The following is a 27,239-nucleotide window of genomic DNA, read 5'->3' on the forward strand; positions in this document are numbered from 1 at the left end:
CTGGGCCCCTCTGGTGCCAATTCCCATATGGGTGGGCTTGTGCACCCCGTGGGTCTTTCCAACAACCTCTCCTGTGAGGCTGGGAGTCTCTCCCTGTGCCTCAACCCCCACAGGTGTTTTCTATCAATGTCCCGAGGCTCTATTTCCCAGTGCTGTGATCCTGGGTTGTGCTCAGTGCCTTACTTCTAAAGTCCCTGCCTCGCTGGGTCTGCCATTTCCCACCCCTCAGCCAGGGTCTGCCAGCTGCCACCTGCGTGTTCAGGGCCCACCTGCTGCGGTCTTGCTTGCCCCAGATGCTTTATGCACCTAGTCCCAACACTCTCCACTCTCTGCACTGCGAACTGCACCCAGCTGCCCAAGTCCGCCCCTCCTACCGGTCTGGATGAACGGATTTATTTTAACTTCTTGGTGTTCCGACTTCCATACAGTTCAATTTTCTGTCAGTTCTGGCTGTTATTTTATTTCTAAATTGTTGTTGTCCCTATCTTGGTTGTGGGAGGAGGCACAGTGTGTCTACTTATTCCACCATCTTGACCGGAAGTCTAATATTATTCTTAATTGTATAAATAGACCTATATACATTCTCTTTGTAAAAATGCAAAGATTTCATTATACATAAATCTAAAGTCCCCTTTGAACCTAACTTCCAGTTGCAGTATCCTCTCCAATTTGGTCTATTTATATCCTTTAGACTTTTTTCTTATGTAGAGTGTTTGTGAATATGTGTCCTTCTTACTTGGCTTGCCATTTTGGGCATGCTTAACCTGAAGACTTTGTCAACCTTGTTCTAACAATTTGTAATCCACTTTCTCATTCCACATATGTGGAGTTTAAGTGAATGTCTTTTCTGCTTCCTTGTGACTCCTTTTACTCTTCACCCCCTCATCAGTTGAGTGGTATCATATAATTCATACCCTCTAAATATTTGTACAGATTTCCACACCACCTGTAGAATATACAATGCCTGTGGCAGGTGGAGCAATAGTCCCCCAAAGATGTTCCCTTCCTAATCCTCAGAATCTGTGATTGTGTTATGTTGCATAATTAAACCAGACACTTGTGTGATGGTAGCTGGGGCCAGAAAAACAGATAAAATGATATTGCAAAATTCTACCCTGCCCTGCAATGCCTGGAAATCACCCCCTTCCTCCCTCAGTGTTTTATACTATGTCCTTCTTTAAACTAGGTATATATGTCTTTTATTTTGGGTTTTTTAAGTGATTGAAATAACTTTGAAAACATCATGGCAGTAAGAACATGAGAGACTCCATTCTGTGGAACTTCAATGTGTCTGAAAAACTTCTAGGTTGTCTGCCAGGATAGATAATCAAGTCATTAAACAAAAAGCAACTCATAGGTCAAGATGGTGGCATAAGTAAACACAGCGTGCCTCCTTGCACAACCACATTAAAATTGTAACTAACATATATAACTATCACTCAGAACCATCGGAAATCGAGTTGACTAGAAATCTGACAACTATGAAATTAAAGAAACTACATTCATCCAGACTGGTAGAAAAGGCAGAGTCATGGAAGAGGCTGGTCCCACATCCACATGTAGTGGATAAAAATTTGGGAAGGGTGTCTAGGGTGCAAAGAGTCCCACCCCCACACCAGGCCCCCAAGCCCTGGGTTCTAGTACCAGGAATATAAGTCCCTATTACTTCTGGCTGCAAAAACTAGTGGGAATTGAGTCAGTGGAAGAAACTTCTGGAGTCCCAAGTAGTTCCCCTTAAAGAATCCATACATAGACTTACTCAGATTCACACCCTCTGAGCTCCTGCAACAGGGTAGTAGCTTAAAAGGCACCAGTGGCATAGAGCGAGGAACTGAAGAGTCTGGCATCAAGGCAGGAGCTAGAGAACAGTTTTTACTCTGACAAAGGTGGGCAGAAGCCAGTGTCCATTTTCTGAGCTCTCCCCTCACAGAGCCAGCAGGCAGGTGCCATATCTGAGACTCAATCAACTTGGCTACACTATTTGTCTCATTCTGGAGATTCCCTGAGACTCTGTTCTACCCAACTTCTGGCCCACCCAAACTGTTAACCATGACTTTTTTTTTATGAGTGGCTAGTCTTGGCTCATGCTTTCCAACTTTCTAAATCCTCTCAAACAAGCAACAGCCATCCTCAGTAAGCCCCAAGGTCCTGTACCACTTGCTTAGTGGCCCCAGGCCCAGCACTAGCAGCAGCCAGCCTGGTTTCACATGTTGGCTTCCTCTGGGAATCTCCAAGCCTAGCACAAGTAGCAGTCATCTCAGACTGCTTTATAACTCATGCAGGTTGACCCCAGGCAGAATAGAGTTGGGGACTGACCTTGGCCTGCACCACCCAGGAAGTCACAGAGCCTACATACCTAGTGGAAAACTATAGACCACTTTGCAGCACTACCACCTGACCACTGCACAGCTGATCCTCCATGGAGGGCAGAGGGTGGTGGTCAGTGGTCACAGCCAGTCCCTGCTGCTGAATGGCCTGAATAAATTCCTCTCATTGACCTGCCAACAACAACCAAGGCTCATCTACAAAAGGAGGGTGTACTCAGCTCACATGAAGGGCATACTTTGAGTACCCAGATTGAGTGATAGGCAAGGCTATGCCACTAGACTCTACAGAACACCTACTTCATTAGGCCACTCTACCAAGACAGGGAGTCATAGCAGCTCTACCTAATACATACAAACAAACACAGGGAGGCTGCCAAAATGAGGAAAGAAAGAAACATGGCACAACTGAAAGAGTGGAACAGAACTCCAGAAAAAGAACTAAACAAAATGGAGATAAGCAATCTATCAGATTCAGTGTTCAAAACACTGGTTATAAGGATGCTCAAGGAAGTTAGCATGGACCTCAACAGCATAAAAAAGATCCAGTCAGAAATGAAAGATACACTAATTGAAAGAAAAAACAATTTACAGGGAAAATAAAACAGTAGAGTGGGTGATGCCAAGAATCAAATCAATGATTTGGAACATAAGAAAGCAAAAAACAACCAGTCAGAACAACAAGAAGAAAGAATCAAAAAATATGAGAAAGCAGCCTCTGGGACAACTTCAAGTATTTGAACATTTGCATCATAGTGGTTCCAGAAGGAGAAAAGAAAGAAATAGAAATTGGAAATCTATTTGGAAAAATAATGAAAAAAAAAACCTCCCCTAATCTCATGAAGGAAATAGACAGGCAAGCCCAGGAAGCACAGAGAGTCCAAAACAAGATGGATGCAAAGAGGCCCACTCCAAGACACATAATGAAAATGCCAAAGGCTAAAGATAGGGAATCTTAAATACAGCAAGAGAAAAGCAGTAAGTTACTTATGGGGGAGTTCTCATAAGACTAAGCTGATTTCTCAAAAGAAACTTTGCAGGTTGGGAGGGATTGGCAAGAAACATTCAAGGTTATGGAAAGCAGAGACCTACAACCAAGATTGCTCTACCCAGGAAAGCTATCATTTAGAATCAAAGGGCTGATACAGAGCTTCCAAGACAAGAAAAAATGAAAGGAGTTCATCATCATGAAACAACTATTGTATGAAATGTTAAAGGGACTTATTTAAGAAAAAGATCAAAACTATGAACAATAAAATGACAATAAATACATATCTATCAAAAATTGAATCTAAAACTAAGCACACAAGAACAGAGACAGAATCATGGATATAGAGAGCATTTTGACGGGGGAGGTGTATAGGGAATGCGTGAAGAGGTGAGGGGATTAAGAAGTACAAATAGATAGTTACAGAATAGACATGGGGACATAAAGTACAGTATAGGAAGTGGAGTAACCAAAGAATTTATAGACATGACCCATGGACATGAACAATGTTTTGGGGATTGCCTGAGGTACTGTGATTGCCGGATGGAGTGGGACAAATGGGAAAAAATTGGGACAACTATATACTGTAGTCAATAAAATATAATTAGAAAAAAAAATTTATTGGAACAAAAATAAAATGAACTCATAGAAATATATATTGCATTTTGTATAAAAACTGGATAGATACTTGTGTACGCATAGAAAATCTTTGGCAGAATGTAAAATAGAACATTGAAAATGGCTACCAGTGATAAATACTGCTACCAGAATGAAGGGGTCAGTTTGCCTGTGTACATCAAAGCCCAATCAGATGAGAACTGGAGTTTGCAGCCAAGGATATAAGGATTTATTAGTTGAGGAAATGGCGCCAAGCCCAGAGTCACGGGTCAGCTGGTGCTCAAAGACCTTGTTCCTGGCTGGCTTTCAGGGGTTGGATTATATGGGGGAAAATCATTAATCGTGGCTAAAGGAGTTGGGTTTGTGGGCTCTACTGATTGGTTGGGGCCAGGGAAGGGAGGACTTGATCATTTTTTTCAAGTTCTGATGTCAGCCACGGTGTTGTTTTGTCTGGGTTCATGAGGGTGTGGTCTGTAGAGTCTGTTTGCTTTCATGAGGCTGAGACTGAAGCACAACTGATGTCAAAATGTTATCTTTAGCTTGACCAGAATTCTGTTTCCGTATGCAAGAGACCTGAGGCTTTTTTCTTTAAGACAGCATGCTTAATGACTAAGTAAGGAAGTGGACAAAGAGAAAGGGAAAAGATCATGTTAAAGAAATGGCATTTCTGTGCAGTTACAATACCATTGATGAATTAGGACTAAATAGGGCTGGAAATGTTAATTTTACCTACATTTTTCTATACAGTTTGGTTCCATTAGTTTTTCCAAGACAGTCATTTTACCTTGTGCTAACTATAATGCATAATGTCTCATGATGGAAATAATGTGTGCCATTCTGTTTAAAATCTAAAAGAGAATTCTGCATGTTGGATAAGTACTGCTTAAGTTAGACACCAGCTATAATATTTGAATTTACACTTAAAATGTCTAGAGATCTAGCACATGAAAAAAGTTATAATTTTGGATGCCACATCTGAACTATTTCTAAGATTGTATTGTTCTCACACTGTTTAGCCTGGCAGAATCCCCATCAACTTTAAAAACATACTCCAATGGTAATTGGCTAATCTATATACATATACACAGTTAAAAAATTTAGAGGTAAAACTATGCATATGTTATACTGTTTTAAGCCTAAATACAATTCACATTTTCTTCCTCAGTGTATTAAAAGAGATTTTCTTAGGAAAGGGAAGAATGCAGATTTTAACACTGTAAAAATATTACCTTATTATATAAATGATCTCTGCTATTTTTTTCTCATCCCTAATGAAGCCCTGATTGTTTATCTACCTTGAGGAGACTAGTTGAAGTCATATATTTTTCCTAAAGTTTAGATTTTCTAGTAAATTTATAAAAATTAACTAAATTAAAATGTGTTTTCAACCTTCTAGCTACTGTGAAACTATAATTATATATCAAATGGTCTTTCTATACTATAAGAAATTTCTCATAAAAAGATATTATTTTAAAATATTTTCAGTAATTGAGTAAATATAAAGGCTTAACATTTTGGTAACACTCACAAACATTTCTAAAATGTCACACAATGTGAAAAATGGAATAATTTCTGAAACTAAGTGCTGTTAAATTATTTAACATGAAAAATTCTGTTCAAGTAGCCATTACTCAGCCAAAAATGTTTTAACTACAGGCTGAAGTAGCCACTTTGAATTTCTTACTAGTAAGCATAAAATAGAAATGGCCTAGATGACATATACTTGTTAGGGAATCAGAGAATGTTTTAGTTCAGTGTTAAATCCCTTATCTGTAGTCTGTAGGGTCAGATCTATTTTGAATTTTTCAGATGATTAGAAATGTGATGTGGAACTTACTACTTAACACTGGTGGTGACTGGGCAGCAGCCAGAAATTAAACACATTAACAGTTTTTCACAAATATCTGAGTATTCACATTAAATAGGATCAACTTAAGTTTGGGTCAAGTTTCCCTCTGATAGATTTCAGGTCAGATTGGATTAGGACCCATTTTGATTATGAAATAAAGTTTAATTTTCAGAGATTTTTATCTGATAAGTACAAGATTTTAGGCTTAAATTCTCTGTGACCTTGGTCATTTTGTGGGGGGACTCAATCATCTCAAATGCTAAAATGAGAAGTTAGACTGTATCATAAATTATTTGCTTTTTGTGGTAAGAACTTTTTTTATTAAGTGATTTGTCAATTAGTCAACACACAATATTACATTGGTTTTAGGTATACAACAGTGATTAGACATATATATATACACCTTCAAATGGGACACCCTGATACATCTAGTGCTCATCTGGCCTCATACACAGTTATTACCATATTTTTGACTATATTCCCTATACCATACTTTACATCCATGACTTTTTAAAAAATATTTTATTTATTTATTTTTAGAGAGGGGGAGAGAGAGAGAAAAAGAAGGAGAGAAACAGCAATGTGTGATTGCCTCTTGCACACCCTCTACTGGGGACCTGGTCTGCAACCCAGTCATGTGTCCTGACTGGGAGTTGAACCAGCAACCCTTTGGTTCTCAGGCTAGCACTCAATCTACTGAGCCACACCAGCCAGGGCCATCCATGACTATTTTTATAATTGGCAGTTTGTTAGACTAGTAGATTATATATGAACTTCTCATATTCCAAATTTGAATGTCTGTTTAATTCCCTGATAAATAAACACTAAATTAAGTCAGTTTTATAATATCTCATTTAATAATTAGTTCAGCAGCCCTCAACATTCTTGAATTGTGAGTAGTAGTTGTTTGTGATTTATATATAAATATTGTGTTTCCATTGGTCTTCTATATAGTTGAAAACAAGCCATGTTTTAAGTTTATGAAGACAGATTGGTTTTTATTTGCAGTTTTGATTACCAGAATATATTCTAGTGTAAGTGATGAAGGCATTCTGGGAGTCTGGGGACCCAAGGGTCCATAACCCACTGTGGGTTCTTGACTTTGCACAGAAAATAATTCAAACCTGAGCCAGCATTGAGTTTAACGTGAAAATGAGATATTAATGAAGCAGTGAGACAGAGAATGGGCTATTCCACAGACAGGGCAGCCCCCCTTTAGCAGAATTTGTTTTCTTTATTGAGTTTCATTTAATTGGGGGCTGGGCCGGATATCTTCCCAGGAAAGGGGTGGAGACTTCTCAGAGGAGGTTGGTGGGATATTTTGTGCCTTTATTCTGGCTTTGTGTTTCTGATCATCATGGTATGGGGTGTATTGTTTAGCATGCTAATACATTGCAACAAGTGTATAATGAGTTTATGGGTGACTGTTAAGTGTAATTAGTCACCATGTTAGATGGAGCTGCTCTGTGCCTTTTTTAAGCCATAAATCCAATGAGGGGATTTTCTTACTTTCTGATAGTTCCTGTAGCTTTTATTGATTGCAGCTGTTTTGTCATCTACCCTATCTCATAAGATCCTATGGTCATAATTAAAATTTGAACTATGTAAAAATGGTAAGAAACATTATGTGGACTTATTAATTTTCTTCTGAAAACCAGGAGGAAGAAATTAGATAGGATTAGACGTAGAGTAACCAAAAGGGAGTCTGCAAAATGCCATTTTGTTTGGGCCTCAATCTTGCAACCTAAACCCCAAGAAAAATGAGACAAATCTAAAGGGGCTAGCCTCCCAATTGAGGAAAGACTAAAACTTATCAGTTAGAGAACTGACGAGGTCTCTCCTGGATGGAGATGACAGACTTGGGTGGTTAAGTTATGGGTGGGAGACTGAAATGAAAACTAGAGGTGAGATGCAGTAGGCCAGACCTCACCGAGCTGGCTGCTGAGTGCACTGTAAATTTGTTTTGGAGACTTGCTTTATTGGTCTACTACCTTTATTTTTTTTTAAATGTATTTGATTATGTTTAGGTATGAAATGCTCTTTCATTTTCCATGTTTTCTGCTATTCCCTGCGGTTGTGTACCTTGTCACTTCCTGCTTTTAACTTACCTGGTCCCTGGAGGCATTTAAATTTGTCATTCCTATTTGCAGGTTATGCAATCAAAGCAGATTTTTAAAAACTGAAAAGTTGTTATTCATAAAGGGAGGCTATAGTATGGACTTAGGAATTGTTATCGCAGTTCTTATGAGGGACTAGAAGACATCCAGCTACCACCAGTTACTTTTCCTTAAATGATATTTATTGAGCATTTACTATTGTGTGCTAGACACTAGGGATATAATCAGAAATAAGACAAACATGGGCCACTTGTCTGTGGAGGGGGATATCAAAGCAGTAAACATACAAATATGAAGACTAATACAAATTATTATGGAAAGGAAAGAATAGGATTAGAGAGAAATAGGGAGTCTTCCTTTTTTAAATGGAGAAGTCTCTTTAGGTCTCTCTGAGGCTTTGACATGTTGGTCACACTGAAGGCTGAGTAGGAACCAGCCACATAAAAAGAGGAAGAGAGTGTATTTAAGGTAAAGGGTACAGCAAATGGGAAGGCCTTGAGGCAGAATGAACTTCGTATATTTGAGAAATAGAAGGACCAGTGTGATTGAAATGTGTGAATGAAATGAGGATGGAGAGATGACTAAGGGCAAGTCAAGAAGGGCTTTATAGGCCATTTTAGAAGTTTTGATACTATACTAAAGGGTAATGGGGAACCATTAAAGGAATTTAAGCAAGGTTGGATAAGGATTTTAAGAGGTTACTTGGGCTGCTGTGTGGAACATTGACAATAAGGGTACAAAGTGAAACTGCTGCTGCTGCCCGAGCTGGAGGCGATGGTGGCAGGAGGCAGTGTAAGTAGACAAGCAGATGTGTAGTACCTTCCAAAAGGAAGAAGAATCTTAATGGATAGAATGTGGGTATGAGTAGAAATAAGACTATAGGGAGAACTGTCAATGTTATTAAATGCTTGATAAAAGAATCTCTTGAGCAGAGACTCTTTAGAAATTACACATGGGAGTGTATTCCTAAATACACTCCTATATTCCTAAATTCCTATAGGAAATAGGAATTTACCTATTCCTATTCTTACCTATATTCCTAAAATTGGTAAGCAATCATCAGGGTTCTTGGTTAACCTGGTAGAGTTTCCAGAAGTCATGGACTTGTGCTACTTTTCCTTCCATTTTAGAAGGTGTAGGTTATTGAGAAGGCCACTAGACATGATAGTTCAAACTAGTGGATATGGAACAAAAATTTGTGAAAAGTAGGTAGCATTACTTAAGGAGTCAGTTGACTAGTCTGATGCCTGGAGGTGCTCAGTTCAGTTCAGTAGGTTCTCAGGAAGAAGATGTTGAGGCAGAATTTGAAGTGCTAGATATTTATCCAGGGATCCATATCTGTGAAAGGAAGAAGGAGGAAGCAGGATCAGACAGATGAAAATGTCAATTTCAATGCAGTGTGGGCCAGCCCTGCAGGGAAGTTTAGAATACATATTGCCCATCAGAGTGCCCACATTGGGTCCAAAATACTGGGTCTTTACAATCCCTGCCTTGCTCAGTCATTAGGTACAGGCTGCCCAGCAGTGGTATGCCTTTGGACTCTCTGCAGCTGAGTCCAACGCTGGAGGAGGTGACAGCGGGATGTTGAGTGCTTTTTTAGAAGTGGATGGCATATTCCCAGGTCCACCACAAGTGCAATACTGCTTAATAGAAATAGTGAGTAATTTGGCTAGCTGCTTTATTCTTTCTGTGGTTTCTTTCCTCCCAGGAGCTCGAAGGAAAACATACGTAAGTTTGTTTTTAATCACAAAGTATCAGTCACTATCCAAGAAAGGGGAATTACGAGGTTAGAAATTGGAAGGAGAGATCAAAAAACAGGAAAGAAACAGGGAGAAAAACTAACGGAAGAAAGTTTCTAGAAGCAAGGAGAATCAAATTTTAATAAAATACTAAGATTTATAGCACCCAGTCTTGGGCCTTATTTTAAAAAATACTACAATTAACACATCTTTTGAAGTGTTTTAAAAATCAGATTGTAAAATTTACCTGTCTCTTGTTTCTCTGACAGATGTGGAAAACATGAATAAAAGAGACCGACCATTCATGACAATGCAGAAAAACAATAGCTCAGGTATTTTTTTCTACTTCCAAGTCTGTTTTATGATTTATGGTGGATTATGCATGATATAAAATTGGAATGTTGATTTTTCAAATTTTTAATCATGGATAGCTCATTTTGAGGGGTCACATTGAAGTTTCTTCAGTTTTCATACAATGGAAGTTTTAGTCATCTTCAACAGTGGTTAGGACAACCATGCTTTCCATCACTGTGATTGTCCTAAATCACTTACAGCCTCCTTATAGTCATGTGATCCATGATATATTTAATAAATACTTTTACTCTACATGGCACATTATTCATCTAATTGAAGCAAAGTACAGTTTTTGCTTGAATTAATCAGGTTATTATTCTTTATACTACGTGACCTTAAAGTACCCTCTACTTATGTTTTAGTTTATCAAAATAGCTAATACATTAAACTAAGTATTTGTATGGAGAATGCCTGCCAAACACTTACATCATTTTAGTCTTATTTGGCCCACTGAATTTTTTAGATTTCAGTTTCAACCTTTTCTCAAATTTAATTGAAAATTTTTTTCAGTTTTTTTAAGAAATACAGCTATGACTTTAAAAAATCTATTTACTTAATTTATTTCATTATAATGTGATACTTAAATATGTACAGTTGCTGCTTAACATTTCTTAAATTACAGAAATGGTCACACTTTGTATCTTGACAGCTTAAATGAAAGTATTCTTTCATGCTCTTTTAGTAATAAGTTTATGCAAGTAATATACTGGCAATATAATTTAAGTTTCTATAGACATAGGTTCAATATACTATGAATGTTGTGATATATTACTTCTTATATTTACCTTAAAATATTTAAAAATAAGACCTGTAGTCAGTATGTTGTTCTAACTATATTTTGACTTCCAGTAACATAGTATTATTTCTCTCATTTTCTGTTTTTGGTGAAAAACAGATAATCTGGTATTCCATCTGAAAAATGGAATGAGAAGCATTAAGTATAAGCCAGTAGACTATCAGCAAATGCATGCATTAACTGAAGCAAAAAAATTAGCTGCTGCCTCCACAGAGCTAAAGGTTAGAAGTTGTGTGTGTATGTATGTGTGTTTTCTAGGTTTATAAAATTGAATTGCTAGCAAGTAAAATATTTAAATGTAAATATGAAAATAACATTCTAAATAGTTTTTTGAGTCTTCTAACTATTAATAATAGTGAGCAGCAGTAACATTTATTGAATGCTCTCAGAGTATTGTGTAGCTTACATTCATTACTCACTTAATGTTCATAACAGCCCAAGAGGTCTGGATTCAACTTTATTTTTAGAAAGATTGCTACTTAATTAGCTTTCAACAATTTCTAACTTAGTCTGAAAAATGAAAATTGTGAGTGAATGCTAGCCATGGATTATCATCTGATTTAAGGTCCCTCTGCAACACCATTCAAATATGCCCTCAGGTGCCACTGTTCTAGAATTCCCTTTTTTTGTTGTTGTTGCCATGACCTAGGAAAAGGTGAATCTAAACTGGATTCAAAAGGAGTTTACGTGCAAGTGATTGTGCATTTTAGGATCATTTATGGTTTAGGATTACCATGCAATATGTTTCCTTCTTGTGTAAAATAATAGAGTACACTATAAATAGCATTACCTTATAAATTGCTTGGTTGCATTAAAAATCTGGTTTGGCAAAGCAACATATTAAGTAATTTACAAGTCTTCATTTATATTTAGTATTTTTGTGTTACATTAGTTTTGCATGGCTTTTTATTAAGATCCTTTTTAAAAAGGCAGCTGTTATGAATCCAAAGTACAGCTGATATCCTATTCTAGAGACACTATCATATATCCATGAGTTATATTCCTTCTAACTAAGAGCACCACTTAAAAAGTAGGGCATTATTTGTTTGGTTCAGATATAACTTTAAGATAATTTAATGTTATCATGATATTCAAAGAAATTTTATGAGAAAATTACTCATAAACTGTCATCCTAATAAAACTATTTTCATATTTCTGATTTTTGTTCTGAGCCATTGTATATATACAACATATACAGATACATATATAAAAACATACACATACATATTTGATTTTTTCCATGGTAAACATAGACATAAATCCTATATAGATTTTCCCCTAATATTTTACTATATAATCTTGAAAATATTTAATTATTATATGATATTTAATCACTTAAGGAAATATTTTTAACTATTTTTTATTGTTGTTCAAGTATAATTGTCTCCATTTTCCCCCACCCCAGCCATCCCTACTTTCCACCCTTGACCCTACTTAAGTAAATAAATAATTATCATGTGCCTCAAAGATACAGTGAGGAACAAAATATAGCTCCTACCACCATGGAATGTACTGTTTGCAGAAAAGGGGAGGAAGGAAGTCAGTGTTTCTCAAATAAGCCCCCAAATAAAAATACTTTAAGTATATACTCCAATAAATACATGCTGTCTGGTATATAATAACAAGACTTGATTCCAATCAGGTAGGAAGGCTTTTCTGAGGGAGTAACAGGAATTGGGATCTCATGGCCAATAAAAATGAATTGAGCAAAAACAGGATTGAATAGCACTCCAAATAGAAAAGGATACATGCTTTATCACAGCAGTCCCCAGCCTCTGGGCCTGTTAGGAACCCAGACACACAGTAGGAAGTGAGCTTGAATGTAATTCAGATGAATCATCCCTAAACCATCCCCCACCCCAGTCCATGGAAACATTGTCCTCCAGGAAACCTGTCCCTGGTGCCAAAAAGGTTGGGGACCACTGCCTTATCACATCTCAATTTGGGGATATTTGGATTAAAACCAATCTTATATAGGAAGTTATACTTCAGTAAACGTCTTAATGCATGGACACCTTTCATGATTTAGAATCTACCCCCATAGGATAAATTCCTATGACTGGAATGTTTGAGCAAAAAAGTATGAATGTTTTTTAGCTCTTTCCCAAAGTATTGTTCTAATAAAGATGCCTCCACAAACATTTTTCTCTATACCCTTGTCAGGACTGGAACATGAATATATATATATATTCATATATACATGTAAAATACATATTCCTAATATTATCCTGTTATCCATGTGTTTCTTTTGCATCCCTTTTTATCTGTCCATTCATCCATCCACCATGCACCCAAAATACTACCATTTTGGCTGAACGTGGAATGGTTGAGTGTTAAAATCAGTATTTTTACAAAGTGAATTTCTCCTTGATAACAGAATGAGTATCAAAGAAAAAAATATTTAAAAATTTTAATAGTTAATGAGGTCTTTAAAGTTTAACCTTAAGTGCAGGGACAATAATTTCTCATCATTGTCCACTTCTAGATTACTTCTCTCATCATTTTCAAACACTTCTTCTTTTCTTTATACAGTTTTCATTTTTTATTATATTTGAATTAAGGAAGATAAATTGGGAATGTTGTTCTATATGCTTTGTGTAGTCTTCCCTTCTTGCTTAATTTAGAGATAGGAAGTTGACATTTTGTTTTTAATTCACTCTTGTAAGACTTGAACAATTCCCAGTTATAACTTATTTTTTGAAACACTCAGGGTTTAAGTAAAATTAGAGAACTGGAAATTAAAGTTTATTTTGTTTAATGTTTTGAATGCTAATATATCAAATGGTCGACACAAATTAGAATTATAAAATAATATCATCTCTGTTATTCATATATCATTATTTGAATTTTTATACAATATGTTTGCTCAAGAATAATATTTTATTCTTCTAAAAGTTACATAGTAAATATATTCTCCCTTAATATTTGCATTAATTATCAATCTATTTCCTTATTTTACTAATTAAATGTGCTCATATTTTTACACATGAAATTAGAAACTTTAAAATCATTGTTAACTGTCTACAGTACTTTGGCAATATTAAATGTAAATGTACTTAAAACTGAGTGATAAAATGTTAACATTTAAAGCACATAAGTAGATTTTTGCTTCAAGTTATGTCTAGATAACATAGGCAGGAAAATTTCAGGTATTTCATGGAGCAATATTTTCAGTGATATGGGCCCTAGAGAAAGGGACATAAAGGAAAGAATAAACAAAGGAGACGTCATCAAAATAAAAAGCTTCTGCCCAGCTAAAGAAGACAGCATTAAAATGAAAAGAGAAAGAACTGACTGTATGGGAAAACATATTTGCCAATGATACCTCAGACAAGGGTTTGATATCCAAAATATATAAAGAACTCACACAACTCCACTCTAAGAAGACAGGCAACCCAAATAAAAAATGAACATAGGACTTGAACAGACATTTCTCCAAGGAGGACACATAGAGGGCCCAGAGATATATGAAAAGATACTCAGTATCACTAGCATAAGAGAGATGCAAATTAAAACCACAAGGAGATACCACTTCACACTGGTCAGAATGGCCATCATGAGCAAAGCAACAAACAACAAGTGTTAGAGAGGTTGTGGAGAAAAGGGAACCCTAGTGCACTGTTGGTGGGATTGCAGACTGGCTCAACCACTATGGAAATCAGTATGTAATTTCCTCAGAAAACTAAAAATGGAACTGCTTTTTGACCCAGCATTTCCATTGCTTGTATTACATCCTAAGATTTTTGAAACACCAATCTAAAAGAACCTTTGCACTCCAATGTTCATAGTAGTATAATTTACAATAGCCAAGTGCTGGAAACAACCTAAGTGCCCATCAGTAAATGACTGGATCAAAATCTATGGTACATTTACACAATGGAATACTATACAGCAGAAAGAAAGAAGGAACTCCTTCCCTTTTACGACAGCATGGATGGAACTGGAGAATATTATGCTAAGTGAGATAAGCCAGGCAGTTAAAGACAAATACCATATGATCTCACCTTTAACAGGAACCTAATCAACAAAATGAACAAGCAAGCAAAATATAACCACAGACACCAAAATTGAGAACAGGCTGACAGTGGCCAAATGGTAGAGGGGAGGGGATAATGGGGGGAAAGGGTGAAAGGTTTATAGGAACAATTACAAAGGACACATGGACAATAACAAGGGGGTGGAAATAGGAGAACAAGGTTGGGTGGACTGGAATGTGGGGAGGGTGGGGCAAAAGGCAGAAAATTGTACTTGGACAATAATAAAAAAAGCAGAAACTAAGAGGGAAAGATAGGACAACTGATGAATATGAGTTTAGCCTTAATTGTTGGGCTTATGTGTGTAAAACTGTGACTGGATAGGATTCAGTATCTGCTCTTGAAATTTTTGCTTCAAAAAAAATGTTATATCTAGAATACTTAACTATATTTTTTAAAATTAACAAAAATTTGTTAATTAGCAATAAATTCAAAAGACTTGCCTGATTTGTATTGCTGGTATCTTTTTACTGAGTAGATGTGATAGTCACCTATATAATCCCTGTGTCAGTGATCATGCACAAGTTCTAGAATGCCAGATGATACACGGATGTGGACATTAAGTGATCTAGTCTTTCAAAGACTGAGATTGAACCTGAAGCCAGATAGTAGATTCAGGCTGAAAACTGAGACAAACATCTTTTATCCTCACTTCAGGACATGCTCATTGATTTCAGAGAGAGGGGAAAAGATGGAGAAAAACATCAGTGTGAGAAAGAGACATTGATTGATTACTTCTTGTATACATCCCAAGTGAGGATCGAATGAATCTGCAACCTAGGAAAGTGCCTTGACCAAGAATTGAACCCATGACCTTTTAGTTTATGGGATGATGCTCCAACCAACTGAGCCACACTGGCCAGGGTGAGACCAGTTTTTGATACATTATATGTTAACTGTTTATTCTCACTTTAAGTATAAAAAAAGTCTTCACAGTTACTTTTAATTGAATTTCTTTGCTTAGAAGAATGAATGTTTGTTCTTGTCCAACTCAAGTATCTATCTACAATTTCTGTTTTTAAAATGTTATATTATGGAAAATTGTGAGCATATGTAAAATTAGAGTGAATGGTACCATTAATCTCCATGTAACATTATCTAGTTTCAACAATGATTAACTCTTAGCTATTATTTCTTCTACATTCCCACCCACAATTTCCCCTTGTGACAGATTATCACGAGGCAAAATCTCAGACATAGTAATACTTGACCATAAATATTTTAGCATGTATCTCTAAAATAATTAGGGGGGAAAAAACTAAACCTTATCACAGCATTGTCATTGAAAATGTTAAAAATTTCTTAATAATTTCAAATGTCCAGTCAATTTTATGTTTCCCTGATTTTCTCCAATTTTTCTTAAAATTTATTTAAATCAATATCTAAACAAAATCCATATATTGCAATTTATTTTTATTTTTCTACTCACTCCTCTTGTGTTCTTGTAATTTATTTCTTGACAAAGTTTTATTGTTTGGCTTTTATAGTTTCTTACAGTTTGGATTTTGCTGATTACATCCTGGTGGTGTCATTTAACATGTTTTTCTGTCTCTTGTATTTCCAGTAAATTGATAGTTTTATCTAGAGACTTGATCAGATTCAGGTTCAATTTATTTTGGCAAGAATACTTATTGATGGAATTTTTGTGCTCTAGTTTCTTTCTATTACAAATAGTGCTGCATTGAATAGCTTTGTTCATTTATCTTTTTATGCATTTGCTATTACGGTTTTCAGAGAGATTCCTGTAAATAAAGGTAAACTCATATGAAATTGTGCTATACATCTCCAAATGTCCTTCTGATGGGGGAGGGGATTTGTTGCATCATTTTGTATTTCTATTGGCAACTTGAGAGAGATCATATTTTCCCATAGCTTCAAAGAGAGTTTTGTTAAACATTTGCATATTTGCCAACCTGATAGATGACAAATTACAACTTAATGATTGTAGGTTTTGCTTTTGATTTATTTAACAGTTCTTTATTGAGGTACAACTCACATATAATAAAGTGCACAAATCTTAAATATACATCTCAATAAATTTTGACAGATATGCACATGTAACCAACACTTAAATAGTCCCCTAGTGACTGCTGTTTCTTTCTGAAGGTGGACATCTGGCCCAACAGGCTGTTATGGCATTTCAGGGAGCCTGTTTAACTTTTATTAGCTTAGGTCATCACAATAAAGCACATAAGAAACTCTAATTTCTGGTTCTTTTATGAATTTACTATTTTTGTTATTTTAAATTCATCAGAATTCTGCATACATCATCATCTACCTTAAATATTGATTTCATGTGGCTCATTGTCCTGCAAAATGAACTGGAATCACCTAGAAATCTCTATATTGACAAAGATACAACTTTAAAACTTTTTGTTTCTTTAAGACTTTTTCTTTATTTTTGGCCTGAGGACAGAAATGAAGTTAATGAGTAAATTTACAAAAAAATTAGATTTCTGTAAAATATTGGAAGTGTCTAGTGAAAAATAGTGACTTTATTTTGACTGTTATAGTCTACTTAATTGGTCTTTCTTTAGGCCCAAAGGCAGCAGCATTGATTTTTTTTAGCTATAAAAATGTGTCTACATTTTTAACAATGTGTTTTTTTGTACAACACGGACCAAATATGTCAAAGAAATATAATTTTAAAAGTTTTGTCTGTTGTAACAAACTTTAGAGGCTATAGATGACAAATAGTTGGAATGAGTTTTAGGTATTCTGGAAGCAAACACCAGAGTGTCAGTTTTTAGAAACATTATGCATTTTATTTTTTTGGTAGGTGAAATAGACATTCTGAATGTCTTCTGGTGGTGCCTTGTTGTTGTTTGAATGAACTTTTCTTTTAGATTTCATGATTGCAGCACTCTTAAGACCTTCTTAAAAAAGATTTGACTTTGACTTTGTGTTTTTTTAAGTAATGTTGGGGTTATTTTGTTTTCTTATAGGCCTAATTTTGAATCAGTAGCCATTATAGCAGCAAGATAAAGTCAAGGTTAAAGTAATCAGTGAAAGCTAGAGATAGCATGCATTATGAAGAGTCTTTTTAGGACTTGTCGTCTGAAGTGTTTATATCTTCAGTATTGATCTGTTAAAGCTTTCAGGCTACTAAGTGTTCTAGTAGCAGAGAAGATGTAAGATATGCATATTTCACCAAGTTTCTGATTTGAATAGCACTTTTGTAGATGTTTAAAATCTAGTAGGGAGTACACGAGTTGAGCATAAACATGAGTGTCAGAGTCTAACCTGGAAACAGACACTGCTTGAGGAGGTTTTTAATGAGTAGAAGGGCCTTTAATTCAGGAAACGGTTACACAGGTGATAGAGGTGAACAGCCAAACAGGACTGTGAAGCAATACAGGGATTAACACAGCAAGAAATCATGCCATGCCTAAGTCAAAGGGATATTTAGAAAAAGCAAGGTTTGTACTCCATCTCATGGGCCAAGGTTATCCAGAAATAGTTGGAACCACAGTAAACTGTCAAGAAAAAGTGGAGCAAATGGAGAAGATGCAGATGGTCCCTGAGAACCCTCTGAGAGTAGAGAGGGCAACAGGAGTAATCCTTTGGCTTCTCCTTTCCTCCTTCCCTTCAATCTCCCACTGCTATTGTCTCCCTTCAGCTGAGCCAACCAGAAGGCAGCTGACAGAAGTGATTGAGACACCTAGGCTGCTGTGTGATAGGGAGCAGATTGGGGAGATGGCCAAGAATGGGTCCGTCAGCAAACAAACCCAAGCCTGACAGACCTTGTCAACAGAAATCCCAAAGCACTAATTATATGCTATGTTTTTAAGTCATAAAATTTGGGGAGAATTTCAATTTTAAAAATTGGGGTTTTAATGTATATGATTTTTAATGATTGCTTTAAATACCTTCAAATAAATATTTGTCTAAATTAAAAAAAATTATTTACAAAGTCATGGAGTTGAACAATTAAAATGGCCTGTTCAAGGTCATATGGCCAGGCCTCCTAACAACTTATCCAATGACTTTTTCCATCCTATGCTGAAGAATCAGATACAAGCCAATTCATACATGAAGGTTCTATGTATTCTGATGTTTATGAGCTTTATGATCTTGATCAACTCTTCTAATTTCTCTGAACATCAGTGTCTTCAGCTGTGAAATGGGAATAATGATGCTCATGATGCCTGGCAGGGAAATATGTCAAAAGGTGAGAAAATACATGGAAACTATTCCTGGGACTTTATGAATTAAAGTGTTATTTATTCTATGTATGGAAAAATAGAATCACTTCACCTTTTGTTTTTCATAAATGCTTTATACATCGTTCTTAAATTGGTCAATATTCCAAACCATCTTCTCTTTCACCTCCCTGGTTTTTGTTGAACATACCGCTTATTTTAAGCAGAATTTTGTGTTAGAAGATGCACTAATAGGATTGAAAAAGATTAAGTATTTAATGCAGAAAATACAGATTAAACATTTCCATTGTGGAAACACATTTTAAGAAACATTGAAATGGCTCGTCTTTTGTTTCACTAAATCTAGATCAGAAAAGCAGTGCAGACTTCAAAGGCATCTAAGGAACAAACACTGATAAAACAGCACAGACAGGTGTGGTGGCAGGAACACCAGAGGCTGAATGAAGTCAGGTAAGGACTGAGGGAAATCTCAGCAAGTACACAGAGGAATTTCTAAGTCTTGCACTTACTTAGTTAAATGTTCTATAGCTTTCCATGTTGATTAAACTACTGTAATCAAAATTAAAAGTTACAATTTGTGAGTCAAGTTAAAATAATTTTATTTCCTTAGTTTAATTTGGAATTCAGTGAATATGTTAATATGGCTTTTGCTTTCCTTAGGGAAAAATGTAGTCTTTATCTGCTAAGCACGTACTCTTTTACACTTCCAGTCTTAATTACTTACATTATACTTAGCCCTTTGGATTATGATACTTTGTTTACCTATTTGTCTTCCCTATAAAGTGGTAAACAGGGCAAGCATCCCATCATATTCATTTTTAGGTCACAAAATTTGGGGAGTCATTTTTTACTGTAGGATACATAGCAGTAGATATATAAATGGTTTCAATAAAAAATTAACAAATGGACTAAGGGACTCAACATACTAGTCAGTGATTTTTAGAGGTATTATATTTGGATTTTTGATTTTTGTTATTATTTTCAGCATTCACTTCAAGGTGAATTCAAACAAAATAATGATTCTGTACTTGATCTGGACTGTAACCTTTTAAAAATAAATTTTTTAGCCCTGACTGGTGTAGCTCAGTGGATTGAGCGTGGGCTGGGAACCAAAGTGTCCCAGGTTCAATTCCCAGCCAGGGTACATTCCTGGGTTGCAGGCCATAGCCCCCAGCAACCACACATTGATGTCTCTCTCTCTCTCTCTCTATCTCCCTCCCTTCCCTCTCTAAAAATAAATAAATAAAATATTAAAAAATAAATAAATTTTTTCCCAAAGGATAAGGCAAAAAGAGAAGGCACATGTTTTTCCCTTCCATTTGAGGCATATATACTATTTATAATGATGCTGGTATTTGTAAAGAAGTGTATATTTTATATCAAAATATATAAATTTTGTGATCTTAGTCTAAGTCAAAATATCCAAATACCATTAACTTTACTTTTGACAATTTTCTTATTAATAAGAGGTTTTTATTTTGGCAAGATATTCCTGTGTGAAGTAAAAGGCTCATGGTTGGAAATGATTTTACATCATTATATAATTTTAGACTTTGTCACTATGTTGCTCCTATCTTATAAGACTCATTCCTCATAACATCACCTTTCATGGGGAGAACATTTGGGCTTATTAGAAATTTTTTTGAGAACTTGCATAACTTGACACATGACAAAAAGGAGAGCCATTATGAGGTTTTAATATGGTGCTTGGTGATGGAAGCTCAAATGTAAAGGAAGGCACTGGTGAAAGTTTTTATCTAGGCTGGTTCATGTTCTTCTTAATGTGTTGTTTTTGAGCTAGATAGAAGAGGCATATATGTGTTGTTATGGAAAATAATCCTTTTTTTTTACTTGGAATGACACAAAGATTATGGAAGTGAGGAACACTCAAGTAATAACAAACTTAATGTCTTGAAACTTTTAAGGGCTGAAAACTGGACAAAAGGAAATCCAAGAAAATTTTCTTTGTTATTCTAGAAAGTAAGCTAATTTCAATAAGTGTTCAGTGAAATTGAAAAATACTAGCAAAAGTGCCCTAGCTGGTGTGGCTCAGTGAATTGAGTGCTGGCCTGAGAAACAAAAAGTCATTTGTTCGATTTCTTGTCAGGGTGCATGCCTGGGTTGAGGGCCAGGTCCCCAGTGGGGAGTATGCAAGAGGTAACTGATTCATGTTTCTCTTGTTTATCATCGATGTTTCTCTCCCTTTCTTTCTCCCTCCCTTTCCCTCTCCCTAAAAATAAATAACTAAGTAAATAAAATCTTTAAAAAAGTAATAGCAAAGGAGGAAAGTTAGAATGTGCTAGACTTGTGGAGAATTTAGGGACCACCAGAAAATCGGGAGTTTTAAGTCTATCAGTGTTTCTCAACCTTTAAAAATCTGTTTTCTTTTAACAAAAAATTAAAAGTAAAATGTTCTTATGCTACATCATAAGAGACTTCATTTGAGAATCTTAGGCCTTCAGAATTACCTTTCAGGCCTACAATGCCATCTAACCTTTGGGGATGTGATTCAATATGTGCTGAGTAATATGTTAAGTAATTTTTTTTCACTTACTCCTTAGAATGTCCCTGCAAAGTAGGTATCAATACGATCTTCATTTTACAGATGAAGATCTTGAGGTTCAAAGGATTAAAGTTATTTGCAGAAGTCAAATCAGCTGGTTTATTTGAAGGTGGTGTTGGAACAGTTGTGTTTAACTCCAGCGCTCCATGTACTTGGAGTTGAGCAGCTTTTTTTCCCCCACAGAGTTCCATTCACAACTCACCTAATTGGTCTAGCCTTGCTAGAAAAAAAGATTTTGCCAAACTTTAAATCTTTGAAATCTGAACTGAGGAAACTAGTCACATAAAGTTTCTAAAAGTAAAAATAATATTTTATATTTAAATTTATAACATTATATTTAATAATTAATGTTTTCTCAAACTACAGCTCTTGGAGGCATTGATACGCTTTCCTAGAGTATATTGCTCCCTTGTTTCAGAATGACTGGTTTAGAGGTTTAGAAGGAAGTTAGTTATATTGGCCATGCAGATTGGCCATAAAGAGTTGCAATTTTTATTTAAAATAAATGACTATGTTACTGGCTTATGTATTCACAGTACAATACTTTTCTGTCCTCACCTGAGGACATGCTTTTTGATTTTAGAGAGAGTAAAAGAGAAAGAGAGGGAGAGAAACGTAGATGTGGCTATTGCTTCTTGCATGCGCCCTGACTGGGACCTAACCCACAACCCAGGCGTGTGACCTGGAATCAAACTGAAAACCTTTTGCTTTGGCAGACAATGACCAACCAGCTGAGCCACACTGGTCAGGGCTCTACAAAGGATATTTTTATAACCAAATATCTGTTAGAAATGTATGTAGTCTCTTGCTCACAATTTCTCTTTAAAAGCATTAAAAGTATCACCTTTACACGGAGGATATCATGGGGTTTTACTAACAATTAAATGCTGTCTGGAAATGCATCTTTAAAAGATGACATTTCGACCAATCGCTATTCATACCATGTAACTCAGGGTACCTGAGAGCTCTCTTTGAGCCCAGCTCCTGAGCCCACTGTTAGAACTCAAAAACACCCTTCACCAGGCTGGTTTATTTTGTAGGTGGTTGCATTGCAAGTGGGCATATCTAGGAAATAATTAATATATCATCAAGGCAAATGGTCACACAAAAACTCAAGAGGGTTTTTTGTATTACTGTCGTAGTCGGTGGTACCAGAGGAAAGGCCAAATAGCATTAGGAGGCACCTAAACTGACAGATTTGGACATGAAAAGTTGCCTAACATTTATCAGTCCCCTCTTCAGACGTGGAGGAAGGAGGCTGCATGTACTGCAGAGTTGCAACTTGGTGAATGCCTGGGTCCTAGTCTGGCACATCAGTGATGAACCGGGTGGGGTTCTCTTCTCTAGAGTTACCGTTTTTAATGTCCTTGTGGTCATTACAAATTTTTATCTATATCTCCTAATTCATATTGTACAAAACAGAAATATTCTTTATGATACTCTGGAGAATAATGAATTTAATAGTCCTGTATATTAAGAAAATACTTTATATTTCATTCCCTTTTTGGATAACCTCAATGCACATCAGCATAGTCAGGTTTCTGGGAAATCGTGCACTGTAGAAATGTGTCTGGTTTTGTTTAGTTCACCATTTTCCATTTTTCCTAACATCCCATACCATTCCTGTTTTATAGACCATGACTTGGGAAATGTTAGCCTGCATTCAAAGCTAGTTCCAGATTCCGGTAGTTCTTGAGGGCATAAAAACTGCTTCTGGATTTTGTTGGGTACTCAGGACAAGTAGAAAAATGGGCTGGTCTTGTCTGATGGCTCGGGGTTATTAATCTCTGAAGCCAGGATGGAGCTTACTAGAATTATACATGCAAAGTAGCCAGTCGATCTCCTATATGAACAAATCCACTACTGTTGGTTTGGATGTTCCACTATGGCTTTCTGGGTGCTGAAAATATAAGGGAACTAAGCTAGCTGGTTTATAAATGCTGTGTTTGTTGAAACAAATCCATTATGAAACAATATCTGGATTTATTCCATTATTATGTACCCACCTTTCATTTAACAGTTTCCAACATAATCTTAAAGATACTTCTGGCAAAAGCTACATGCTGGAAAAATATGGAGTGAAGAGTCATCTGCAGTAGCACCCCTTTTTACACAAAACCCTCTGTCCCATGCAGGTGACTTAGCTTAAAAGATGATGGCACATATATAAACTAGAATATATGCAGCCATTAATTAAACAACTATGAAAATTATTTTAAAATGTCTTTAACATATTATTCAAAAACCTTTATAAAGTGGTAAATATGACATAATTACAACTATTTAAAATATATATGCATATAGACAACAGCTAGAAACTTATATGCAAAAATAATCAGTGTTAAAGTGTTATAATTGTTCCCATTTTTTATTTTATGCCACTTTTAATGTTGTATTTTTATAATAATAATAAATCAAAACTAGTTTCTATGATTTCATTAAATCTTCCATAAACAAAGGAGAGACTACATATTTTTTGAAAAGTTTATTTATTTATTTTTAGAGAAAAGGTAAGGGAAGGAGAGAGAGAGGGAGAGAAACATCAATGTGTGGTTGCCTCTCCCGCTCCCCCAACTGGGGATCTGGCCCACAACCCGGGCATGTGCCTGACTGGGAATCCAACTGGTGACCTTTTGGTTTGTGGGACAATGTCCAGCCCACTGGGCCACACCAGTCAGGGCGACTACAATATTTTTAAACATCCTTTTAAAGCTGGTTATGTTTTTACTTTATAATGACTATATATAAATAATACAGTGAAAGATCATTAAGACTTATTACTTGTATTAGTATATAAAAATAAAATATACGTTTACCCTTATTTTGGCAGTTCAAGAGCTCCGCTTCTCTTAACTTTTAAAGTAACCCTTTTGTTGGTGCAGATTTGCTTGACCCCCTCCTGTTCATCTTCCATTTGTATTGATCACTCCTCTTTCTAGCCTGTCCTTCATTTTGCCTTGGAAATGTTTTTCAAACACAGATCTGCTAAGCAGGTGAGGCCAATTTAATATCCCTTGGTGGCTTCTCAGTGCCCTGAGCTCTCTCTATAGAAGTAGTGCAAGGGCATGTCACATGTTTGCCTTTGTCTCACTGTTACTTCTGCCCAGGACATTCACATATGCTTCTTTCCCTTGTAGAACACTTGATCTTGTCTGAAATATCCACAGAGATGTCTGGTCCATGCCTTGATATTTGCCCTGTGCAAAACATGCATAGTTAATATAAATTCTGCTCTTTTGCAAGATTCCAACCTGAAACCATCTACCTAACCCCATTTGCCAATACCAGGTAGTCTACTGAGGCAAGAAAGGTTATTACTGGCAGTATAGCCACAAGGCAATTATTGGACCAATAAAACATTATAGTATTTTTTTATGTATTAATCCTATAAACCAAAAGTAGAAATAAACATTATCAGTTATCTGAACCCAAGGACATTTCCTAAGAATGAATATTGTTTCCAACCAACTGAGCCACCGGCCAGGGCAAGCATGGACATTTTTGACAGAATCAAGGACCATTTGGCACGGACCAAATACGCTTGTGGATGTTTTGGATAGACCAAATATCATTGGTATGGACCGACTGTCCACTGATTGTGTCTGGCAAATACCCAATCTATGTTAGGAATTTAGTATGTAGTCTGAATAAATAAACTGGTGAATAAAACCACATCAGATTAAATGTCTACTACTAGTTTTTTTTAACTTATATATGTTTATGGTTATAAAAATTGAGTTAATGTCTATTTCAGGGGTAAAGTGGAATCTGAAATAAAATCTTTTCTCAATGAAGAGAACCTTGGAAATGAATGTCTTTCTGACCTTAGGAATTTTGGTGAGATTTTTTTGATCCTATATTTAATGGGGTGTTTTGAAGATGAAAGTGGGCCACTCACTTCATGTTTGTTTAATATTAACTGCAGTTTGTTTTTCTCTAAAGGAAATCAAAAATAAATCTGTACTCTAAGAATCTGTTCTCTTTTTTTTTCCCAAGATTTATTCATTTTTAGAGAGAGGATAAGGGAAGGAAAAAGAGAGGGAGAGAAACATCAACGTGTGGTTGCATCTCATGAACCCCATATTGAGTGAGGCCCTGGCCTGCAACCCAGGCATGTTCCCTGACTGGGAATTGAACCAGCGACCCTTTGGTTCACAGGCCCATGCTCAATCCACCGAGCTACACCAGCAAGGGCTTAAGAACCTGTTCTTGAAAAAATCTTAAAATAATGTGTTATCTTGATTTAATTTTGCTTCACCATAGAACAAGAGTTATCAGAAAAATGGTGCATATATCTTAAAAATGTAATAAATCCTCTTCAGCAATTGAGAGAAGATCTAAAATACAGACAGTATCACAGTCCACAGCATTCATACTCACATACTGAGTTTAACTCAGTGAAAGTACTAGAAGAGGTCAGTATATTATCTTTATTTTTAATAGTATAATATTTTGTTTTTGTCCCAACTAGAACAGTTTGAGATAAGAAATCAGCATGGGTATCTTGTGTATTTTAATAGAAGGTATAGCAAATTCTGTTTATTCATTATCATAAACATTCTTGAATCTGCCGAAGCATGCTCATTTTGTAATTGGAATGTTACATTGGCCTCATAACTAACCTCTGTGCTTTCATTCTTGCCCCTCCTCCCATTGCATTCTGGGATCTACCTTCAGTGCAGAGGGATCAAGTCATCCCCCTGGTAAATCCCCTTAGGGCTCCTTCTGGCCCATGTCTTTCTCTTCTCTGCTTCTTTAGTCTCATCTCCTACCTGACACCTCTTTTCCTCCTAGACCTTGTCACAGCTCTGGCCTTCTTTCTATTTCTCCTCACATATACCAGGCTCCATTCTGTCTGAAAACCTTTGCGCCAGCTGTCTCCTCTGTCCCGCTGAGAACATTTTTTGTCCTTTAGGTCTTTGCTTAAACTTCCTCTCCTCTGAGTGGCCTGTCCTGTTCACTGGAGAGAAGCCACACTATCTCACTATTACCTTACCATGTTTTTACATTACTTACCTCCTACTGATACGTTCTTAGCTATTTTTGATTAGTTTATTGACAGTCTCCCCTAGCTGCAGCATAAACTCCATGTTTATAGTTGTACTAGATGTAGGCTTTTAGGTGTTTTTCTTCAGTTATCTGTAGTGTTGTTATATTGCTTTCATAAATAATAATTTTTTAAAAATATTAAAAATCCCATGCCTAGCTGGGGATTAGAGGCAAGGATGCAAGGGAAGAAAAGGGTGATTGAAACAGACACTCTGAAAAGCTCTCTGCCTTACCACGAACAAAATCAAAACATGGGTGCAGAGTGGCGAGGACCCCACTGTACTTCCCAGTTCAGTTTTGACTTATGTGTCTGGAAGCCTTCCCCACTCCGCCCATAAGCACTGCCTAGCTATGGCATTTCTTGAATCTCCTTCCACATGTCCTCAAAGGGACTTTCTCTTATCTAATTTTTCATCACTTACTGGCTTTTGAGATTAATTCCATGCATTTAAATATACACATTGAGAAAATAGCCATAATTTGCTTGCTACTGTTCTAAATGTTTCTATAGGTTGACTTTGTGAAGAAACAATTAAAAGCTGTCTTTGAAGAACTTAGCCTGGAGCAACAGAAATTCGAAAATGATCTTTCAGACTTGAGTATTAAAGTAAGTGCAATGTAGATAGCCATTTGTTTACCAGTTTG

General features: G+C 36.1%; 1 protein-coding gene across 1 annotated transcript in view; it reads left to right on the forward strand.

The window, feature by feature from the left end:
* The window catches only part of CCDC148 (coiled-coil domain containing 148), a 232,500-nt gene that overhangs the window by 56,860 nt on the left and 148,401 nt on the right, over positions 1-27,239 (forward strand). Inside the window, exons 2-7 of the mRNA XM_045819379.1 lie at positions 9,905-9,967; positions 10,885-11,006; positions 19,329-19,432; positions 25,300-25,382; positions 25,809-25,960; positions 27,106-27,201. Coding sequence (XP_045675335.1) covers positions 9,905-9,967; positions 10,885-11,006; positions 19,329-19,432; positions 25,300-25,382; positions 25,809-25,960; positions 27,106-27,201 — 620 coding nt within the window. The remainder of the gene's footprint in view (positions 1-9,904; positions 9,968-10,884; positions 11,007-19,328; positions 19,433-25,299; positions 25,383-25,808; positions 25,961-27,105; positions 27,202-27,239) is intronic.

This window comes from Phyllostomus hastatus, unplaced genomic scaffold, assembly GCF_019186645.2.
Source record: "Phyllostomus hastatus isolate PE091 unplaced genomic scaffold, TTU_PhHast_1.1 phas_contig_1, whole genome shotgun sequence".
Taxonomy (NCBI): Eukaryota; Metazoa; Chordata; class Mammalia; order Chiroptera; family Phyllostomidae; genus Phyllostomus; species Phyllostomus hastatus.